The sequence below is a fragment of the Danio aesculapii genome, chromosome 11 (genome assembly GCF_903798145.1).
Source record: "Danio aesculapii chromosome 11, fDanAes4.1, whole genome shotgun sequence".
Lineage (NCBI taxonomy): Eukaryota > Metazoa > Chordata > Actinopteri > Cypriniformes > Danionidae > Danio > Danio aesculapii.
In genome coordinates this window covers 45,625,400-45,649,114 of record NC_079445.1, presented here as the reverse complement: position 1 = coordinate 45,649,114, position 23,715 = coordinate 45,625,400, and the positions used below count along the sequence as shown (strand labels likewise).

General features: G+C 36.6%; 1 protein-coding gene across 1 annotated transcript in view; it reads right to left on the bottom strand.

Moving 5' to 3' along the window:
- Positions 1–1,695: 1,695 nt before the first annotated feature.
- Positions 1,696–23,715, bottom strand: part of LOC130237110 (nidogen-1-like) — a 66,586-nt gene continuing 44,566 nt past the window's right edge. The window contains exons 13-21 of the mRNA XM_056467915.1: positions 19,163–19,288; positions 12,013–12,252; positions 10,700–10,872; positions 7,388–7,514; positions 5,970–6,141; positions 5,491–5,648; positions 3,217–3,340; positions 2,698–2,810; positions 1,696–2,154 (exon numbers count right to left, since the gene is read on the bottom strand). Of these exons, the coding sequence (XP_056323890.1) occupies positions 2,027–2,154; positions 2,698–2,810; positions 3,217–3,340; positions 5,491–5,648; positions 5,970–6,141; positions 7,388–7,514; positions 10,700–10,872; positions 12,013–12,252; positions 19,163–19,288 (1,361 nt within the window). The 3' untranslated portion in view covers positions 1,696–2,026. The remainder of the gene's footprint in view (positions 2,155–2,697; positions 2,811–3,216; positions 3,341–5,490; positions 5,649–5,969; positions 6,142–7,387; positions 7,515–10,699; positions 10,873–12,012; positions 12,253–19,162; positions 19,289–23,715) is intronic.

Genomic DNA, 23,715 nt, shown 5'->3' with positions numbered 1-23,715 from the left:
TATATATGTGAAGTAAAAATAAGTGTAAGTATGGAAACTTGTTTCTGTCATTTAGATACATAAAAATGCAGAAATCTAACTTTTTTAATACCCATGCAAGAGTCAGAGATATAAACTCAATTCGCATGAGGAGATATAAATTTTTAATTCCAAAAAAAATTGAGAATTGTAAAATATACTCATTGTGTAAAGTCAAAATTATGTGAAATTAACTTACAGTTGCGAAAAGTTAAATTTCTTGAGAAAAAAAGGCAATTGTGAGATATTAAGTGAGATATTAATTGTAGTTGAAGAAAAAAGTCAGAATTGCAAGATATAAACTCGTAATTGTAAAAAAAAGTCAGAATTGTAAGATATAAACTCGTAATTAAGAAAAATCTGAATTGCAAGATATAAACTTGTAGTTGCGAAAAAGTCATAATTGCAAGATATAAACAAGCAATTGAGAAAAAGGTCAGAATTGCGAGATATAAACAATTGCGAAAAAGTCTTATTTGTGAGATATAAACTCGTAATTGCAAAAAAGTCAGAATTGTGAGATATAAACTCGTAATTGAGAAAAAGGTCAGAATTTTTAGATATAATTTCGTAATTGAGAAAGAGTCAGAATTGAGATATAAACTCGTAATTAAGAAAGAGTCAGAATTTTGAGATATAATCTCGTAATTGCGAAAAAGTCAGAATTTTGAGATATAAACTCGTAATTAAGAAAGAGTCAGAATTTCGAGATATAAACTCGTAATTAAGAAAGAGTCAGAATTTTGAGATATAATCTCGTAATTAAGAAAGAGTCAGAATTTTGAGATATAAACTCGTAATTAAGAAAGAGTCAGAATTTTGAGATATAATCTCGTAATTAAGAAAGAGTCAGAATTTTGAGATATAAACTCGTAATTAAGAAAGAGTCAGAATTTTGAGATATAATCTCGTAATTAAGAAAGAGTCAGAATTTTGAGATATAAACTCGTAATTAAGAAAGAGTCAGAATTTTGAGATATAAACTCGTAATTAAGAAAGAGTCAGAATTTTGAGGTATAATCTCGTAATTAAGAAAGAGTCAGAATTTTGAGATATAATCTCGTAATTGCGAAAAAAGAATTGTGAGATATAAACTCGTAATTGAGAAAGAGTCAGAAGGTTGAGATATAATCTCGTAAATAAGAAAGAGTCAGAATTTTGAGATATAAACTCGTAATTGAGAAAAAAGTCAGAATTTTGAGATATAATCTCGTAATTGAGAAAAAAGTCAGAATTGTGAGATATAAACTCGCAATTGAGAAAAAGGTTAGAATTGCGAGATATAAACACTTAATTGCGAAAAAGTCTTAATTGTGAGATATAATCTCGTAAATAAGAAAGAGTCAGAATTTTGAGATATAAACTCGTAATTGAGAAAAGTCAGAATTTCGAGATATAATCTCGTAATTGCAAAAAAGTCTTAATTTTGAGATATAAACTCGTAATTGAGGAAAAAGTCAGAATTTTGAGATATAAACAAGTTATTGCGAAAAAGAGTCATAATTGTGAGATATAATCTCGTAATTGAGAAAGAGTCAGAATTGTGAGATATAAACTCGTAATTGCAAAAAAGTCAGAATTTTGAGATATTTGAGACTTGAGACTTTTTTCGCAATTACAAATTTATATCTTTCAATTATGACGTTTTTTTTCGCAATAACTTGTTTAGTTATTGCGAAAAAAAACGTCATAATTGAAAGATATAAATTTGTAATTGCGAAAAAAGTCAGCATTGTGAGATATAAATCCATAAATGTAGGAAAGAGTTAAGAGTTTACAATTACATTATTTCTTCCGTGATTGAAACAAGCTTCCATACAGTTTAGTACTTTTGAAAGATTTTAAGGAACACTAATCCCTGATTTGATCTACGTCTCTTAGTAACCACAACAAACAATAATGTAACAATACAATAATACAAAACACTGCTATTGGCAGATAAGAATCTCTAGTCTCCCTCACTGTACTGATTGTGTCCTTCTGACGGGACGGAGCTGCTGTTCGGTTCTCAGAAGTTTTGGTCCTCTTCGACACATGAAGCGTCTCTGGCATCAGGACACCGGCAGGAGAATCCGCCAGGACGCGGTAGACATAAATGAGAACAGCCTCCGTTATCGCGAGAGCAGTAGTTTACACCTGCGGATTACAGTCATGTGATTAATCCCTGTGTACTGTTCACATTGACTCCCCTTGGGTGATGTTGGTGCTGTTTTAGCCTCATTGACTTCCATTATAATCACATTTATTGATTGCAAAGCCATGACAGCATATAATCATGCACTCTTGATTGTAGCTGGTTTTCCCATTGTGAGACCTTTGCACACTTATCTTGATATGTCTGAGAAAATCTAAATCGTCTCCTCAGCTCTCAGAACACAGTAAGTGTATTTCTGAACACACACTATAATCTGCTGTTTTACTCCACTGAACTCCATATAAAAGCCAGAAACTCTTCAGCACAGGCCTATCTAAAGGGTTAATGCGCATGAACTGATGATCAACAGTAAAATGACAGATTATCCCTCTTCCCAACCAGAAAAACCAGCAACAATCAAGAATGCATGATTATATGCTGTCATGGCTTTGCAATCAATAAATGTGGTTAAAATGGAAGTCAATGGGGCAAAATCGCTATACAATTAACTTGAATTGAACAATGAGATTAATCTGAACTCAGACCTGCAGGGCATTGTGGGTAAGTGATAGCGATGCCGTATGTACGTGAACGTCTCTGAGGAAGAAATTCCTCCACCTCCATCCCATCATGACGGTCCAGAGCGATCACTGCTTCTCTAGAGACACCATAAACACACACAATCAAACATCCAATATTTAAAAATAAATGAACATCAAATACTACGAATTAATTATAAATATGTTCAATTTAAATAAATAATACAAATAAATAAATAAGTCAAGATATAGGTCATTTAATCCATTATATTTACATATGTATTCTTTATGAAATTCATCAATGAGGAGAAAGATTTTCTTTTAATATTTTTATACATTATTATTCATTTGTCTTTTGTGATTATCACCGTTTAACTGCACATTGTCAAATAAACATCGTCAGGGAATCAGAGGTTTATTCATTAGCCATTTCAATGATTAATTTCACTCATTCAAATTGAATCATTCATCAAATGAACTGATTCATAAGAGTCACTTTAGGTGAATCAGTAACTCTGAACGCACCTTCTCCAGTCGGTGTAGTAGAGGTTTCTGCCGTAGGACACGATGGCGAACGGATAATGAATCCCTTCGGTCAGTTTTCTTCTGACACGAGAATACAGATCCAAACACTCCACCTTACGAGTTCCTTAAACAAACGAACAAACAAACGCCATTTAATTCAACAGAAGAACTCATTTCATGTGATTGATTCACCACTGATGCTTTTCTAAAGAAAATAAAACACATCTTCACAATCCTGATAATCAACAATGATCAGTTTTATAAGATGCCACAACTCTTAACTTTTAAAAATGATTTGATGAAAAAGATTTATGTTGCTGAACAAATATGAATGTACAGTTGAAGTCAGAATTATTAGCCCCCCTGAATTATTAGCCCCCCTGTTTATTTTTTTCCCCAATTTCTGTTTAACGAGAGCAGATTTCTTCAACACATTTCTAATCATAATAGTGTTAATAACTCATCTCTAATAACTGATTTATTTTCTCTTTGTCATGATGACAGTAAATAATATTAGACTAGATATTCTTCAAGACACTTCTATACAGCTTAAAGTGACATTTAATTAGGTTAATTAGGTTAACTAGGCAGGTTAGGGTAATTAGGCAAGTTATTGTATAATGATGGGTTGTTCTGTAGACTATCAGAAAATAATATAGCTTAAAGGGGCTAATAATATTGACATTAAAATGGATATTAAAAAATTAAAAACTGCTTTTATTCTAGCCGAAATAAAACAAATAAGACTTTCTCCTGAAGAAAAAATATTATCAGACATACTGTGAAAATTTCCTTGCTCTGTTAAACATCATTTGAGAAATATTTAAAAAAGAAGAAAAAAATCAAAGGGGGCTAATAATTCTGACTTCAACTGTATACCTGTATCCGCTCAGCACTCTTAACACACTTATAATAAAATTAATCAATTGAATAAAATAAAATCAAAAATGTATTAAATAAAAAAATTGGTCATTTAAATATAATTTAAAACAAATAAAACACTTAGTATTAAAAAACTAAAATTGACTGTATAATAAATAAATTGACATAAGCACTCGCTTCAAATCTTCTCACTCGACTGAATGGGCGTAATCAGTGGTTATCGGCTGATAGACATGGGCCAGTAGGGGCCATCTGCGCCTAAAGGTAGGCTCAGAAGGCTGTTATCATTCATCCACATGGTTAATCAGCTATATTAATAGAGTAGACTCCAGATTCAGATCTGTTTTTACATTACTGTGATGATTGGGTTTAGAGTTTGGGTGGGGGTAGACGTTAATAAAATACAGTTAATGGGAAATATAATAAGTAATATAAATAATTCTTGTTAACTTCCAGCCACAGCCGTATGTGATCTATAGCTGATTAACTATGTGGATGGATGATAACAGCCTTTTCAGCTTACCAGTAGGCCCCTACTGGCCCATATCTATCAGCTGATAACCACTGATAACGCCAATTCAATCAAGTTATAACATTCGAATCGGCTGATATAAAACAATAAGCATATGAGGTAATTAAAGTAATTACATATATATGTGTGTAATTAATAGTTTTTTAAATGTAATAATTTTTTAAAAGTATAACTATCTAAATAATAACTATGATTTAAAGAAAATATTTAGTATAAATAATAAAATCATATATAGTTTTATAATAAAACAATCAAAATAAGACACTGATTAAAACTGAATTAAAAATCTATAATAAAATGTAATGTTTTAAAATAAACACTAATAATAAATCACAAAAATGTTAAATAAAAATTAGAACAAAAATTTCTTAACTAAAAATTATAAAATAAGGTCGGTACAATAGCCTAGTGGTTAGCGATGACATATGATGCAGTAGCACTTCAGGGCGTCCCGAGTTCGAATCCCGGCTTGAGGACATTTCCCGTCCCTACCCCCTCTCTCTCTCTCTCTCTCTCTGCTACTTCGCTTCCTGTCTGTAATACTGTCCTAGCCACTTAATAAAGGCAAAAAAAAGGCCAAAAATAAATCTAAAATAAAAAATAAGTGAGTAAATCATAAAATAAATAAACAAAAAACTAAAAAATAAAACAGTAAAATAGATACAAAAAAAAAAAAAAATTATAAAAATAAAATGATTAAAAAACAAAAAATAACACAAAATAGTGATCAAATTAACTAAAATATTAATTTTTAAAAATAATAATACATTTAAAAAAATACAAATGATCAAAATAACTAACAAATATTTAAATGACAAAAATGAAATTTTTTAATGATATATTTTTAGAACAGCACAGACCAGCGTCGGCCCAGCACAGCAGCTGGCTCTGGCTGTCGTAACTCAGGCCGTTGGGTAAACTCAGGCCGTCCTGCACCAGAACCGTGCGCTCTGTCCCGTCCATGCTGGAGCTCTCAATCTTCGGTCCATCTCGGTTCCAGTCAGCCCAGTACAGACGACTGCAGGACAGAGAAAACCAGAGTCACACGTCTGCATGTGTTCAGTTCAGTTCAGCGCTGGGAATCAATTCAGATGCGCTGATTTGATTGATCCGATGATTACATTTTTAATATCCTCCCTTACCTAAGTAAATGACGTGCAACAGAAAGCCCAGGCGCCAACTTCTTATTGTTTACTTTATTATTCCACTTATTTCAATGTCTTCTTGTGTTGATATGTGTGTGTGTGTGTGTGCCCTGTATGTTTGCACATTCTGTAGATCATTCTGATTCTGATTCTGATTTTAAGAAATTGCGCAGCTCTAGTTTAGAGTGTTTTACCCATAGACAGGCTCTGCGATGATTGGCCGCGGGTTTATTAGGTCATTGTCGAACAGAACACGTCTGTTACTGCCGTCCAGACGGGAAACCTCGATACGGTCCAGCACTGAGTCCGTCCAGTACATGTTTCTGGACAGATGATCGATGGCGATTCCTTCAGGACTGCCCAGATCTGCAGGAAAACACACAGCAGAGGTCAATACTAGAGTCCAGACATTATTCAGCGCTACACACACACACACTGGTACAGCTTTCTTTACAGCTGTAATGAGGTTTTACTGTACAGACTGTATATTCTCTCATCTCCCCCTAAATAAACCATCACAGCAAACAATCTGCATTTTTACATTTAAAAAATAAAAAGAGCTGTTGTTCTCATGGAGACCCCAAAAAAGGTCAAAATGTACTGGTATTGCTATACTTGTGGGGACATTTGATGCCCACATTGTAGGAAATACAATCATAATGACTTAAAATTGATGAATTTCTGAAAATGCAAATTTTTATTTGTTGAAATTATTTATTGACTATATGATATTTATGTTTTTATTAATATTTAAAATGCTAATTTTATTAAAATAAATAAAAGGCACAATAAATCATTCATTCATTTTCTTTTCAGCTTAGTCCCTTTATTAATCCGGGGTCGCCACAGCGGAATGAACCGCCAACTTATCCAGCATATGTTTTATGCAGCGGATGCCCTTCCAGCTGCAACCCATCACTGGGAAACATCCATACACACTCATTCACACTCATACACTACGGACAATTTAGCCTACCCAATTCACCTTTACCACATCTCTATGGATTTTGGGGGAAACCGGAGCACCCGGAGGAAACCCACGCCAACACGGGGAGAACATGCAAACTCCACACAGAAACGCCAACTGATCTAATCGAGGCTCGAACCAGCAACCTTCTTGCTGTGAGGCGACAGCACTACCTACTGCGCCACTGCGTCGCCCACAATAAATCAATACTATAACTATATATTAATTAATAATGAATAAATAGCTGACAATTAAAAAAAAATAATTAAAACTATTAAAATAAGATATTTTAACGATGGATCTGTGACAGAGAAACCAGGGGTTTTGGGAAACACTCATCACTACATCGTTCTTTTCCCAAACGATGCATCAGACTATGATAGTTTAGCCACGAGTTTTGTCGTTGTTTGGGAAATGCACCCCAGAGCAGTGGGAGTTTACTTCTGAATCTACAGTTAACCACGCCCACTTAAACCAAGCACAATAGAAAATAGACAATTACCTCAAAATGATCAAGTATTGGTGTAAAAGTCTTTTCATACATTATACGTGTACCTCAGAACTGATGTAGTTTATGAGCTCTTTAAAATAAAGCTAATGAAGTGTGTGTGTGTTTGTGTGTGTGTGTGTGTGTGTACTTCTGACCTCTGCTAATGAGTACGCTGCTCTGTCCGCCCTGCAGCGCCACTCTGCTGATGGCCGGTTGGGTGATATCAGACCAGTAGATCATCTGATCCACACAGTCAAACGCCACCGCGATCACAACCTTATCCTGAACACAACAACAGCAGCACACTTCAAAGCACATCATCAACAAAACCACACCAGATAACTTCACAATCTCACAACTTTATTTACAGGAATATGTCATCATATTAGTGTGTTTTTACTCATTGTTGCATTATATCAGCTAACTGAGCCATTTTCATAGCAAAGGAGAGAGAATAAAATGCAGAGAAATATTAAATAAAATAATATTTTTGCTAGTATTGAAAGAATAAAGAAGTAAAGACAACAAAAATGACACTTTTTTGTATTATAAAAAACCTCTAAAACTAACCCTCGCATCACAAGTCATATTTTATATATAAACCCTATATAAGTTTGTTTATTCATAATTTCTTGTAATATCATGAGAGATAATTATGAAGAAAGAACTAAACAAAACATAAAGAAATGAATAGATTATTTATATATTTTATAACATATAAATCTAAACATTTTAAATAGACACACTGACAAAAGTTCATGTTCAATAATTTTACACCGTGTCAGAAAAAGGGTCAAAGGTTAAAAAGGCAAAACATTAAAAATAAACAAATAAATATATATATTATAGGTGGGCATAGATGATTTTTTAAATCTAGATAATCTAGATTAATTTCAGAATTAATCTGGATTAATCTAGATTAAAATGGCTCATTTGAATTCTGCTGAAGGCATTCAGAATATGTGTGCTACTCAAATAATGACTCTTTGAGAACGGGTTTCTCAAGCCAGGTGGCGCATTAGACCAGGGGCTCATCTCCTGTGTCCAAAATGCATCACAAACTGCTTGAGAAACTGATCTACTATGATAATTGGTGATGAAAATAAATGATGTTGAATAAGATGTACTTGTGTTTACTAACTGTTTATTCAGTTATACATGAATGTTGAACTGTAGGCCTACAGAAGCTCCAAACAGTGATTTCTGATGACCTTAATGCGACTAAAGTCATCACTGAACTAAACAGAAATGTAATTAAGACATGTGGAGTATACAGATATTAGTGGCATTACTGAAGTAAACACCGCAATCAAACTATTACCATCATGTAGGACTTTTCACCATATTTTCTGACAAGATCCACACACACAGCTGTCAGTAAAAAACCACACACACAGACACGCACACATTGCGAAATACTGAAGTTTTTTTTATTTCATTGGTGTGCGTTATTAAATACCGTAACACTCTCACCAGTCCTTGCTCCTTATTTGCGTGTAATACACCAGTTTGTCACGACGACATGAATGAAATGTTCATGAGTTAAAGTGAAACTGCTGAACTGCAGCTAAAGTCAGGCTTCCTGCTGATTTGATTCAGAAGGGCACTGTTTTGTCAGACGGCTCACCGGTCAGGTATACACCGGCGCTAAAATATCAAGGTGAAAGTCAGCATAGCTTGTGTAGAACAGACCCAGCTCCCAACCCAACTCTGAGAATAGATTAATGATGAATTTTTTTTATCGCGCGATAAAGAGTCTCGCGTTAACGCAGCACGTTAACACCGATAACAGCCCACCACTAATATAAATATATATATAAGTTACAAATACAAATATACAAACTAAAAGTGCAAAATAAGAAAAGCAGATAACAAAAATGTATGAATAAATAAATATATTTTAAAATTATATCTAAAATATTATAATTGATTATCAATCAAACAAATAACACAAGTTATCTTCCTGGTGCAAATTAAGAAGAAAATCAATAATTACACATTAATTAAAGATATAATAGCAGCAACATGCCAAAAACATGTTGAAATGGGTCAAAATATGGGAGAAAAACAGAAATAAATGAGAAAACAAAATTCACTTTCTTTAAAATATTTTCATATGATGTAAGTCAATAGTAAAGAGTTTTAATTGCTGAATTACGCTCCATTATATAAATATGAACATGATCCTCCACACATGAGCTCTTGTTTACTGACTCTGTCGGGTCTGTCAGCGGCTTACAAGAGCTGTAAATTGAGGTTTTTCTGCATTTCTGTGATGATGAATTCAAAGCCACAGTTTCTGGATTCATTTACAGCAATTTACAGTCATCTGGTGGAAAAATCAATGTTTCCCCTCTGTGTTTTAGTCTTGTTTTCCAGTACAAATATTTCAACATTCTTAAAATCACAATAGAAAAGCTAAAAAATACTGGAAAAGCTAAATGAATCAAGATATTAAGTGTTTTCTGACGTCTATTAAAATTGAGTGAGTCCATTAATAGATAATATAGTTAATCCAATAATAATAATAATAATAATAATAATCATGCCAGTAGGACAATAGTTATACAAATAGTCTTGAATTAAGTTTATTTTTGTGACTCCACTCTCACTTTATTTTAATATTTAATTATTTAATATTTAAAATATAACAATTATTTTAATTTAATACATTTATAACAAACAGAAATACATTTTCTAAAAAAAATCAAAAATCAAAACTTCTTTTATTCTTATTATTTTATAAACATCAAAAATTATTCTTATAAATTTAATTAACATATTTTGTCAGAAAACAAACCTTAAATCTTTCATTTTCAAGTCCCTTTATTAATCAGGGGTCGCCATAGCGGAATGAACCACCAACTATTCCAGCATATGTTTAACACAGCTGATGCCCTTCCAGCTGCAACCTAGTACTGGGAAACACCCATACACTCTCACATTCACAACGGATAATTTAGCTTACCCAATTCCCCTATAGCGCATGTGTTTGGACTGTGGGGGAAACCGAAGCACCCGGAGGAAATCCACGCCAACAGGGGGAGAACATGCAAACTCCACACAGAAACACCAACTGACCCAGCCGAGGTGCGAACCAGTGACCTTCTTGCTGTGAGGCGATCGTGCTACCCACTGCGTCACCGTGACGCCCAGGCAAAAACGTAATAAATTATATTAAACTTATCATAAAAAATAAATGTCTGTGTGTGTGGGGGGGGGGAACTCACAGGGACATGCAGAATGGTTTCTCATATTTTGTGTGTATAACGTGGTGTGTGTGTGTGTGTGTGTGTGTGTGTGTGTGGTGAACTCAAGTGGACATGCAGGATGGTTTCTCATATTTTGTGTGTATAACGTGGTGTGTGTGTGTGTGTGTGGTGAACTCAAGTGGACATGGAGGATAGTTTCTCACATTTTGTGTGTATAACGGTATAACACGGTGTGTGTGTGTGTGGTGAACTCACAGGGACGTGCAGGATGGTTTTGGCCTGTTCTTTGCTCATGCGGTTTCCCTCCAGAGGAATGTGGTCGATTCTCCCGCTCTGAGCGAACAGCAGGTTTGCTCCAGGAGTCAGAGGGCTGATATCAGAGCGGGGGGTGGGGCCAATGAGAGGCGGAGCCACATTATGATCAATACCTATACAAAGAGGGAGGGGGTTGTTAATATTAAAATATGCCAGGTTTTATTTTTAAATATAATGACATGTATGTATAAGTAAATATAACTATAAGACATTGTAATGATTGAGGCTTTACGATGTTGAGGTGGTTTATGAGGACATGACTTTTGTACTCCTAATTCAAAACTTACTCAACAGATTAACAAGGTTTCTTTCACATTCAGAATTGTCCACAGGTTTGCAGTGATGGTTGGGTTTAGGAGGAGGACTATACAATAGGAAATTTTTACTGTTTATAATATATTATGTCTATTGGTGAGTCCTCATAAACCATCAAAAAGCATTCTGTGTGTCCATGTGTGTGTGTGTGTATGTATGTCTCTGTGTGTGTGTGTGTGTGTATATGTGTTTGTGTGCGTTTATGTGTGTGCATGTATGTGTTTGTTTGCTTGTGTATTTATGTGTGTATATACACAAATGGGGGTGGGGGATTGGGGGGTTGTAAGTTAGGACGATTCTAAGGGCCTATTCATTTAGTGGGCCCCCAGAGACATTGTCAAGGGCCCGCTCCTACAACGCCCCCGCCAACCCCCCCTGCTCTTCCCTTTCAAACGCGATCACACCAAACCCATATATATATATATATATATATATATATATATATATATATATATATATATATATATATATATATATATATATATATATATATATATATATATATATGTGTGTGTGTGTGTATATATGCATGTGTGTTTGTATATGTGTGTCTATATATGCGTGTGTATATTTGTGTGTGTTTATATGTATATGTGTGCATGTATTTATGTGTGTATGAGTGTGTGTGTGTGTGTGTGTCTGTATTTGTGTGTATATATATATATATATATATATATATGTGTGTATGTATCTATGAGTGTGTATGTGTGTGTGTATACATGTATATCTTTGTATTTGTGTGTATTTATGTATGTATATATGTGTGTGTGTATTTATTTGTGTATGAGTGTGTGTGTGTGTGTGTGTGTCTGTATTTGTGTGTATATATGAGTGTGTATGTCTTTGTATTTGTTTGTGTGTGTATGTATGTATGTGTGTGTATTTGTGCATATATGAGCGTGTGTGTGTGTGTGTGTGTGTGTGTGTGTGTCTCTTACACAACGGTCTGCTTCCAGCTTCAGCTCTGGATCCAGGAATCTCATGTCCGGCCGAGTCAACGCACCAGCACTGACCCACACTGGCGTGGCACTGTGTGGGCTCATACGCACCGTATTGATCACAGCTGGGCACAAACTGACCTACGGGCGGCCGTGGGCGGAAGAGGAATAACCCACCGGAGGAAGAGGAGGAGGAGAGGGCGGACTCTCTATGCCGCTCACATGCCGTCTGCTCAACAGCTGAAACAAACAAACAAACACAGATGTTAAAGTCGTATTGTATGTCCTGAAGAAACGGAATATTAAATGAGAAAGCAGTGGGCGTGGCTTGTTTTTTCTACTGCTAGCTGATTGGCTATAGTAAAGTAGGCATGTCATTCAGAAAGATGGGGGAAAGGGTGTGAGGAGAGTTATTACAGCCTAACAGACTCCTCCTCCTCACCATTTCTGTTTGGTGTTATAGCACTGACAGCTGGAGGGGCGTGGTTAAGTATGTTAGCCACGCCCAATACCTCAGACAGAACTAATCTGAGAATTCAATTGAAAACAAACAGGAAGTGCATTTTCAGATTTCAATGAAACATTACAAGAGCAAACATTTATTTGTTTCTTAATGACATGCGCAGATGAATTGTTCAGCACAAAACTACCAATCTGAGCTAACGAAATCAATATGGTAAGTAATATCAATAAAGTAATAATATCAATAAAGTAATAAGTAATAATAACTAATACCTTTACTTTTATTCGAACGTGATTGTAATGCAATAATGTGCACCTGTAAAGCCGCTTTGAAACAATTATTATTGTGAAAAGCGCTATACAAATAAATTTGAATTGAATTGAACAGTTGCCCCGCCTCCGAGTTCTTCTGATTGGTCCACTGCTTTGGAACTGACATTGATTAGCTGCACTGCATGTAAAAACCAATGGTCTTAAAAACTGCTATGTTGTAAAAACGTGGCGCTAATGTGCAAGGCAATGTTAAAGATATAGGGCCCTTTCATACACCCGGTGCAATAAGGCGCAAGATGTGTTTGCCCCAACGTGTTGCTATTTTTCAGACCAACGCAACCTTAATTTTCCCATTTTCCGCCACGTTGTTTAAATAGCAAATCTATTTGTGCCACTTTGTGGACTCATGGGTGTTGCGGTCTAGATAAGAGGAGTGCTAAGGCACATTGTTGGTGCATTGCTATTTTGAGGAACTAAAAAAGACTGTGCAATAGACCAGCTGAAAGTCCAGCGCAGAGTGTGTTAGTTGTGCGCCTGAAACACGTACACATTGCTTAAAACATGCAGGATGTCCAGCAACACACAAATATCTTCACAGATGAATACAATTAAAGGATTAAAATGTTACAAAAAGCATTATTTTCTACATTAATATAAAAACCACTGCCTTCATCTCAGGGGGCTTTTTCAGTTTATTCACGACAACTCGCTTTTGTCTAATGTTATTATTATTAGTGTTATTTATTATATGCATATTTATATTTGCTTTATTAAAAACAAGCTTAGATTTGCCCACCTGTCAGGTTTTAGACCATATGGGGCATAACGTGTGTTTGGATATAACTAGGCCCACACGGAATCTGCGCGCGCAGGATTCATTAAATCATTAATTCTGTTTATTTACTTGTGTAAATGTGTGTAAATCTATATTTATTCAGTTTTTAAATTAATTACTGTAATATTATTGACTAATATGAAAATGTTCATCTGATTTATGTGCAATGCTGTGTGTACAGTAATATTTTCTGTCTTTTAGTAGAGATATTATATGAGAGATTTGCTTTGTTTACCAAATAAAGTGAATCTAAATGGATTTGCATTTTAACCATTAAATACAAGTTAAAAACCTATTATTTTTTATTTCACATATTAAGGTTTTAGTTATGATACTCCCAAAATAATTCAGCAGAAATCCGCAGATTTTTAGCAAACTTCTCTGCAGAAATAGCAAAAAACGTCCACAGACTCAGTCTGGCCCTAGATATAACTCCGTTGTTTGAGCACACTTCGTTATTACTGTTCATTTATTCATTTGCTGGAAATTAGAACTGAATTTAGAAATAGTTTTGAAACAAATCTAAGTTTTGAAACTCAACAAACGAAATTAATTAAGTAGGCTAATGAATGTCTGTGCATAGCCAACACGAAAGAAAGAAACAGAAAGTGAAAGTAAGGGCCGATTGGAGAAGGCTCGTTCTTCATCCTCGTGCTGCAGATGCTCTGTTTAACTGTTTTCTCACTAGTGAAGCCTTCAGTTTTTACACTTACAAACTCTGCCATGCAAATAGCAAATGCACCATGGAATGCACCAAACAACTGACTCTTAAAGGGAATGGGAGATGAGACTCTGATTGGTTTATTCTCAAAACACACCCAGAACACATGAAGAGAATAAGCTCAACCCTGTTAGACCATGCACCGCGGCACAGAGCGCATTTTTCCGTCCTTAAAATAGCAAAAATGGATTCGGACACGCCATTAATGCTTTTGCGCCATGAGCTTTAGACTTTGCGCCTAGATCGTTAAAATAGAGCCCATAAGCATAGTGGTCACAAACGTCCTTCAAGCCAGTGTTTAAACAGAAAAACTACATTTAGATTCAGTTTTAGACTTCTTTTAGTTTCTGACTACATGCCATTAAGTTTTAGTTGTAATTTAGTCTTCTGAATTAATTTTAGTTGTAGTTTCGTTTTAGTCGACTACAATTTACAAGACTCTCCTCTAGATTTAGTTGACTAAAATTAACCAATTTTAGTTAACCAAAATGTCCATCCAAATAGATTTTAGTTTTGCCTTTATTTGTTGATGAAAATGTCAGGACATTGCGAGTGTTTACATAGAAAAACAATGGAAAAGTACCGTAATAATAGGTTAGGGGAATAGCTCCTCAAACGTGTCTTCAGCCAATCAGAATTAAGCATTCAACAGCCCTGTAGCATACATAATTGTCCTGACTGATTTGATCATGTGACATGTCGTAAGTTTAAAAACAAGCTCTGTGTTCAGCCCAGCGGTTTTGGCAAGTCTGGTTTTCGGGCCCCGGGGCCGCCGGGAAGACCATCTGCTGACACTGCGGGGACATCTGGAGCAGATGATCAATGTGATCTAACTCTACACACACACACACACACACACCATATAAGTTCGTATTTACTGTACAAAAGGCATGAGGCCACGTTTTTGGATATTTTTAAAAATTTTATTACAATATACTCATTTATTCATTTTCTTTTGGCTTAGTCCCGTATTTATCAAGGGTCGCCACAGTGGAATGAACCGCCAACTATTCCAGCATATTTTTTACACAGCGTATGCCCTTCCAGCTGTAACCCAGTACTGGGAAACACCCATACACACTCATAAACACACAGCCCGGCCAATTTAGTTTACCCAATTCACACATGTGTGTTTGGACTGTGGGGGAAACTGGAGCACCCGGAGGAAACCCACACCAACACGGGGAGAACATGCACACAGAAACTCTAGAAAACTGACCCAGCCGAGGCTCGAACCAGCAGCCTTCTTGCTGTGAGACCACAGTGCTAACCACTGAGCCACCGTGTCACCCCACATATTTAAGATAAATATATATTTTATTTTTTATTTTAATGCACATTTAGGTCATATTCTTTATTTTGTTAAACATATTATTATAATAAATTGACTTTAAGTGAACAGAGGCAATATTTTCAAACAAAATACCTATAGTAATATTTTTACAAATCAAATAAATGATGTTATTTTATGTTTCAATTGATCAAAAAATCCTACAAAATAAAATGCATAACAGTTTCAATCTAAGGTGCACAGACAAAAATGCTAAAAAATAAAATAACACAAAGATTATACAGTAATAATTATACAACAAATTGTGATATCAAATCCAGGAGAGACTGATTACTTGTGTGTGTGTGTATATATATATATATATATATATATATATATATATATATATATATATATATATATATATAAAATTTAATATATTTTATATATTTAGTTTATGTAAGAATTTGTCATTTAAAAAAATATATGTAATTTTTATAATTTTATTTCAATTGCTTTTATTAAAAAGTAATATTTCTATATATTTCTCAGTGCATGTTATTGCACAGAAAAAGTGGTGTAGTGGTTAGTGCGTCGACACATGTACTCCGGTGCTCATGGTGACCTGAGTTCAATTCCCGCCTTGTGGTCCTATGCCGATCCTTCCCCTCTCTCTGCTCCCCATGCTTTCCTGTCAATAATCTCTACTGCCCTATTGACCTTATTCTTCAATGCGGAAGTGCGTGCATTTTGGCGATTGTTTTAGAACTTCCGATTCAGTCACCTATGGGAGAAATGACTAGAAATAATAAACGGCAAAAAAACTGACTATGACTATACAGACAAAGTAGAATAATATAATAAGAAAATATCAATTTGCAACACCAAGCAGCAAAACGAGCTGTTATTAACGTTTAAAAATGAATGGAAGTGAATGAAACCGGAAGTTTCGAGCCAAAATGATTCAAATGGCTGCGCCCGCTCGTACGCGGAGAATAAGGTGAATACAATACAAGGTGAAAACCCCGAAAAAATAATTATATATAAAAAAAAGCTACTTTAGAATAACTGATATGTTATTATAGCATTTGTTTCTATTTTTAGGTATTTCCTTTAATCATTTTGTCTTCGTATTATTTTAATTCGTCTATTTTTGCAAACAAACACAACATCAGCATTTGTTGTACTGAGTTTCATTTCAGCATGTTTTACCTGTTAATTACTGGACAGGATGATTCTTTTGACAGGAAGGACTGAACGAGGCTGTAATTTTCACAGCGTCAGAGACTGACATCTGCTCTCAAATTAGGAGAATGACATGCTTTTGTCAAACACACACACACACACACACACACACACACACACACACACACGCACGCACGCACACACACACACACACACACACACACACACACACACACACACATGTGTGTTGATGGTTTAACATGCGATTGTCATGTGAGAAAGTTAAATGGCAAGATAATTAATCTCAAAATTTGACATGAAAAATACAACATATAACATATTTTTATAAAGTTAAGAGTTTAAGTGAGCGTTTATATATAATTTTATGCATTTAAAAAAAAATCTAATACATAAAACAAATCCGATTGTGAAAAAAGCAGCAGCACAAGTGTTTTCAATATTAATAATAACCAGAAATATTTGTTGATCCTCCAATCATCCAATTATATTGATTTCTGAAGGATCGTGTGACTGAAGACTGAAGTAATGATGCTGAAAATTCAGCGTAACATCACAGAAATAAATGGGATTTTAAGAAAACTGCTATTTTAAATAGTTTTTACTGTAATTTTGAACACATTAATGCATCTTTGGTTTTTAAATAACATTGAAACATATTGTGTGTGTATAATTATTTATATATATATTCATCTATTATTTTGTGTTTGAATACACTGTGTGCGTGGTTTTCTTATATCCTTATATATTATAATCCCAGTTAAGCAAGTGTAATATTGCATAAGTGTCAGTATGGTGCTGCTGCAGATGATCAGTACAGTAAATATAACACATTCCTGTCTGCTGACTGTGAACAGGCGTGTCGAGACCCAACGGCTGTATGAGAACCATACGATAATGTAAACCAGCCCCAGTAAACCCCCATCCTGAGGAGGAAGGAAAACACACAGACTAATGACAATCAGTGTTTCTTATCTGAGCATTACAAACAAGCACACACACACACACACAGCCATGAGAAAAGAGTGGGAGAAAGAAAACACACACAGAAATAAACACAGTTTTCTCCAGCGTGCTTTAAAGTTATTTTAATAAGCCTGACCACTACATTAATGACTATTAATAAGCTGAAAATTAGGAGTTTATTCAAAATGGTTTAATAATAGTGAGAATTGTAGGTGACCAAAAACCAAGGGTGTAACTTTGGTTTGAGTGGGGGAGCGTGCAAGATGAGGGCAAAAGGGTTTTGACTTAAACAAAAATGAAAGTTAAGATTGTCTTTTTTTCCCTCTATCATGACGTACATGCATTTGAAACGGTCCTGAAATGAGAAACAAATGTTGCAGGTGATGCAGAACTTAGTTCTTTGGGAACCGATTGGATTGTTAAAAAACAGGGGGGTTGCAAAAAAAGGAGGAAGATTGACAAATGGATGAAGGCAGAGCAGAAACGAGACACCCACTGATAGCTCCGCCCTAAAGAACTAATAGCTCCTCCCTAGTGGACTGATAGCCCTGTCCTAAAGGACTGATAGCCCCGCTCTAAATGACTGATAGCCCCGCCCTAAATGACTGATAGCCCCGCCCTAAATGACCGATAACCCTGCCCATAATGACCGATAGCTCCGTCCTAAAGCACTGATAGCTCTGTCCTAAAGCACTGATAGCCCCGCCCTAAATGTCTGATAGCCCCGCCATAAAGGACCAAAAACCCCGCCCTAAATGTCTGATAGCCCCGCCATAAAGGACCGAAAACCCCACCCTAAATGACTGATAGCTCCAGGTTAAATGACTGATAGCCCTGCCCTAAAGGACTGAAACACCGCCCTAATTGATTGATAGCTCCGTCCTAAATGACTGATAGCTCCGCCCTAAATGACCGATAACCCCGCTTTAAAGAACTGATAGCTCTGCCCTAAATGACTGATAGCTCCATCTTAAATTACTAATAGTCCTGCCCATAATGACTGATAGCTCCGTCCTAAATGACTGATAGCCCCACCCTAAATGACTGAAAACCCCATCATAAATGACTGATAGCCTCGCCCTAAAGGACCGAAAACCCCACCCTAAATGACTGATAGCCCCACCCTAAAGGACTGAAAACCCCACCCTAAACGGCTAATAGCTCCAGGTTAAATGACTAATAGCCCTGCCCTAAATGACTGATAGCCCCACCCTAAAGGACTGAAAACCCCACCCTAAATGGCTAATAGCTCCAGGTTAAATGACTGATAGCCCTGCCCTAAATGACTGATAGCTCTGCCCTAAAGGACTGAAACTCCACCCTAATTGATTGATAGCTCCGCCCTACATGACTGATAGCCCTGCTCTTTGTTTTTTCTGCAGTTTCAGTAGGACATTTACTCTGATTTAACTCCACCCACCGGCTCCAGGAGTGCAGCTGAAGCCGTCTCCAGTAAACCCGGGCCGACACTGGCAGCTGAAGGAGCCCTGAGTGTTGAAGCAGACGGCATCACTGTGGCATCGTCCCGGCTGGCACTCGTCTATATCTGCAGGACGAGAACCGCACATTAACAATAAACCAGCTAAACACACCCATACAAACAGCATGGACACCTTTTACAACAGGGGTCTCAAACTCTCAAACCCTGCCACCTTGGAGGCTCATCCCAACCATGCTGTTTGTGAGGATGAATTAATCATGGGTTGGCCAAGGCCACTTGCTAAAATAGTTGTTAAGCGCATTTGAGCATCACATATTATTTGCACATTTATTGAATAGAAATGTTTCCGATTCACGTATGCAAATTCATCTGCAGATGGCACCTTTATAGCAATGTGCATGCAGTCAATCGCTCTGATTACATTAGGAAAACCGGCTATCGCTGCAAATTGCGCTTTAATGTTTGGCTGGTCAAATGGATGGTGTGGAAACCTTCTATAGCTGCTAGACATGTGGATGATCCCATCCCATACAGCTGGCATTACACAGCTCAAAGACGACTGGCTTAACGCCGAGCAGTTTGCCAGTTCCCTTTGAAAAGAACCAGTTGCCAGGATACTTTGTTGGTGCGATACTTTGTAGTGTGCAATTTAACACAATTGTCTCTAGAAGTCGCCAGTGTAAATGAAAACAAACACACGCAAGAAATGCACGTATGCCAGACATGAAGTTGGTGCGGACCAACGCACATTCTCAAGTTAATTTCATCATTAGTAAATCCAAACGTGAGCGTGAAACCTGGCGTATGGTTTTTTGTGCGTACGCAGCGTTGATACATGAGGCCCCTGGTTTGTTGTCCTAAGATGCACCAATTACGTCACTTTTTTTCTTGTGCGAATGTTAAAATGGCCCTCCTATGAATTGTCGGTCACTGAAATGGCCTCCTAAAAATTTGAGTTCCTGTTTTACAACATGGAACCTCCTTGTGTACTGTTCACATTGATCCCCTTTGGTTATGTTGGTGCTGTTTTGTATGAAGACAATCCAGGGTCATATATACTGGCAAAAAAAAGAAAGTTTTGCCAACAAAAAATAAAGTATTAAGCAAAAATAAATAAATAAAAGCAAATCTCCAAAGAACGCAAAGCAAAACTACATTTTTAAGAAATAAAATGAATTCTGCTAACAAAAAGAGAACTGCAAATAAAAATCAAGCGGTGCAAAAAAACTAAAATATTTGCAATAAAAACAAATTTCAAAACATTTTTATAGCATTGCCTTTACAAAACCAAACATTAGAAAAGGAACTTGGGCGTTTATGGCAGGTCCAGACCTACTGGTCTGTAAGACCACCTCAATGATACTAGGTGCATTCGACTTCATACAGCGCTGCGGAGAACGATCGAAATCTTAAAGCGGTGCACGCTGGTTAGAAATTTTGTCCGGATTGATGCTGCGCCGACGCCACGTGACTCACATGTGGCATCAAAGTACAGCGACAGCGCTCCGAGATCAGACGACTGACTCAGCCGGTGCAGCATCTGAAGAGCGACTGCACGAGCTGCGATGACGACACACGATTGGCCGAGTTCACCACATGACAACAACCACGTGTGTTTCGGGTTTATTAATGGACAAGTTGTCTCACAAATTTCAAAACAATTAACATTCATGCCATCTCTATCTTGTACACATCATGCTTATTAAAAGACTACAGATATTTTACTGCAGTATCATCTTTTGTTAAAGGGCACCTATGGTGAAAAATCTACTTTTCAAGCTGTTTGGACAGACATATGTGCATGTATGGTGTATAGAGCGTAATATTGGGGTGATATAAGCACACCCAGTCCTTTTTTTAACAACATAAAAACGGTGGACCAATTGGAGCAGTTTTCAGATCGACCGCAACTTTATGTAGGAGTGCGGTCCCCCCGCCCACCAATATTGATTGACAGCTGCGTATTAACATGTCCCGGTAGTCACGTGTATAATCATATCAGCAAGACCAGACGTGCGCAAAGCAGCTGGGACTAAAAGGTGTGTTCAGTTCGCTAGGATCATCAATCATCATCAAACGTGATCAAGAGTGAGTTTCACAAGTTTAACATGTTTTAAAACAGAGCATGTGTGTAATGAAGTACAGCGATTCACTTCAGATTCACTTCATCAGCACAGCCGCGTGTCAGAATAATTATAAAGGAAGACACTTCAATCCCGGTTTGTGGACGTTAAATCAGGTTTATTTTGTACATTAATATAACAGATATCCATACAGCAGTGGAGATTAACCTGTATCCTGTCACATTTGCGTGCAAAAATAGTGCTAAGCTAAACGAGCTCTGTCTGTCTGTGTGTGTGTGTGTGTCTGCGCGTGTGTATATGTGTGTGTGTGCGCGCGTGAACTTTGTAACGACATTGTGTGTGACTCATCGATGCAACTGCACAACAAATACTCAATGGTAAAGTTCTTACTGTAGTATTTCTCAAACGCTACGTGAGATCTGCTTCCTTTATGTCTGTCTGTTGTCTGACGCAGCCGAGGGAGGAGATTAAGGCACACTGACAGGCACGTAGAAACGGTGGGCGGGGAGGACTAGCCTTAAAGGCGTAGTACGAAAAAACAGCACCCTTGTGAAAAAATGTATCAAATAGAATCTTGCAAAAGGTATAATGAATAATCTGATGGGTGTTTTGAGCTGAAACTTTACAGAAACATTCTGGAGACGCAAAACACTTCTGAAAAAAGGGCTAACATATGTGCCCTTTTAATAATCTGGTTATAACTACTTTGTTTGCACAGGTTTATTCTGCCTTTTTTATACAGACTGCATTCAGCTTCATGAACGATTTAATTGATATATCTCAATTAATAACCTAAATATTATCTCAAATAATCTTGCAGACTTGTAATAAAATAATTATCATCATTGATCCCGCCACCCTAAAGCTTTCTGAACAAATTTAACTTAAAGAACTATTTTATGAAATAATTATAAAATGATTTATTTGATGATAAGATATATATTTCTTTCCTGTGGAGCCATTTATACACAAGTTTTAAAAGTGACATTGATATATCCTGCTCTTTCTGGGAAACTTCTACTGAAAGTGGAGCTCACTTATTTTACGAATGTCCTTTTGTTCAATCTTTTTGGATTAAAGTGCTTGTTTGAAAATGCTTTTATTATGCAAAATAATCTTAATTTAGTTAGTTTAAGACTTTGTTTTGGGTTTTACATTAGCATATATTAGAAAGTGTTATATCTATAAATGTAAATAAATATAAACCCCTTTTAAGCATATTCAAACGAGAAGTATTAGCCTAAAGAGTGATGTTTAAACTCTGTTTAAGCTCCTTTTACTGATGTTTAAGCTTTGTTTTTAATAGGCTTGTTCGTTTGTTTATATCACCCTATCGTTTCCTCTCTCATTCGTTTGTTATATATTTAATTCAGAATTCCATTATTGTTTAAAAGTGAGCTATAATTTATAGAGACTGTATTCTGTTTTATTTGTACTGTAAATCTTTTGTTGTTATAAATAAAAAAAATTATGATGATGCCATCACTGCCGCAACTTTGAGCGCTGAAGTGTCCGGCTGTCCGAATTGACGGCTCTGTTTTCAACTCCGCCCCCACCTGCGCTCAGCTAATCTCGTTGATCACCGGCTGCAGCCATGGTTCAAGTCGAATGCACCTACTGTGTCTCCAGGTGATTACTTCGCTTAAATGGAGGCAGGTCTGGGCCGTAAACACCGAAGTTCCCTTGACCCTGCCCCCTTGTCAAATCAGGGTCACAAAGTGAAATGCGCAGATGGCTTTTGTAAAGGGGAGATAACTCACGATAGACCACAGCCATGAACTCGGCGTCTAACTACAGCTCTAGTGGAGTAGCTGAAAATATCTGAAACGGAATGAAACTCTCGCAGGAGGGCTGCTAATGTTGTGTTCAGCTGTGTCCAGTGTTGAGTCATGATAAAGCGCTGTATATGCAGGAATGCACATCTGCTGTGTGTTTAAAGCTGGACCTGGAAGAAACACTCGGGGTGTGAGGGAAATCTGCTCCACATTCAGACACGATCAGCCCAGGAGGGGAACAGCACTGATAAATGACCCGTGCAGCTGTAGAGGAGCGGCTCCAGCACTTCCTGTCCACATCACAGCACTTCCTGTCTCCAGAGGCCCTGCTGTCTGCTGAGTCTCACATTACACTGACAAAACCTACAGACGGACTCCGGGTGCTCCGGTTTCCCCCACAGTCCAAACACATGCGCTATAGGGGAACTGATGACCTAAATTGTCCGTAGTGTGTGAGTGTGTGTGTGTGTGTGTGTGAATGGTGTTTCCCAGTACTGAGTTGCAGATGGAAGGGCATCCGCTGTGTAAAACATATGCTGGAATAGTTGGCGGTTCATTCCGCTGGGGCGACCCCAGATTATTAAAGGGACGAAGCCAAAAACAAAAATGAATGAAAGAATGTATGAGTGTGTGTGAATGTGAGAGTGTATGGGTGTTTCCCAGTACTGGGTTG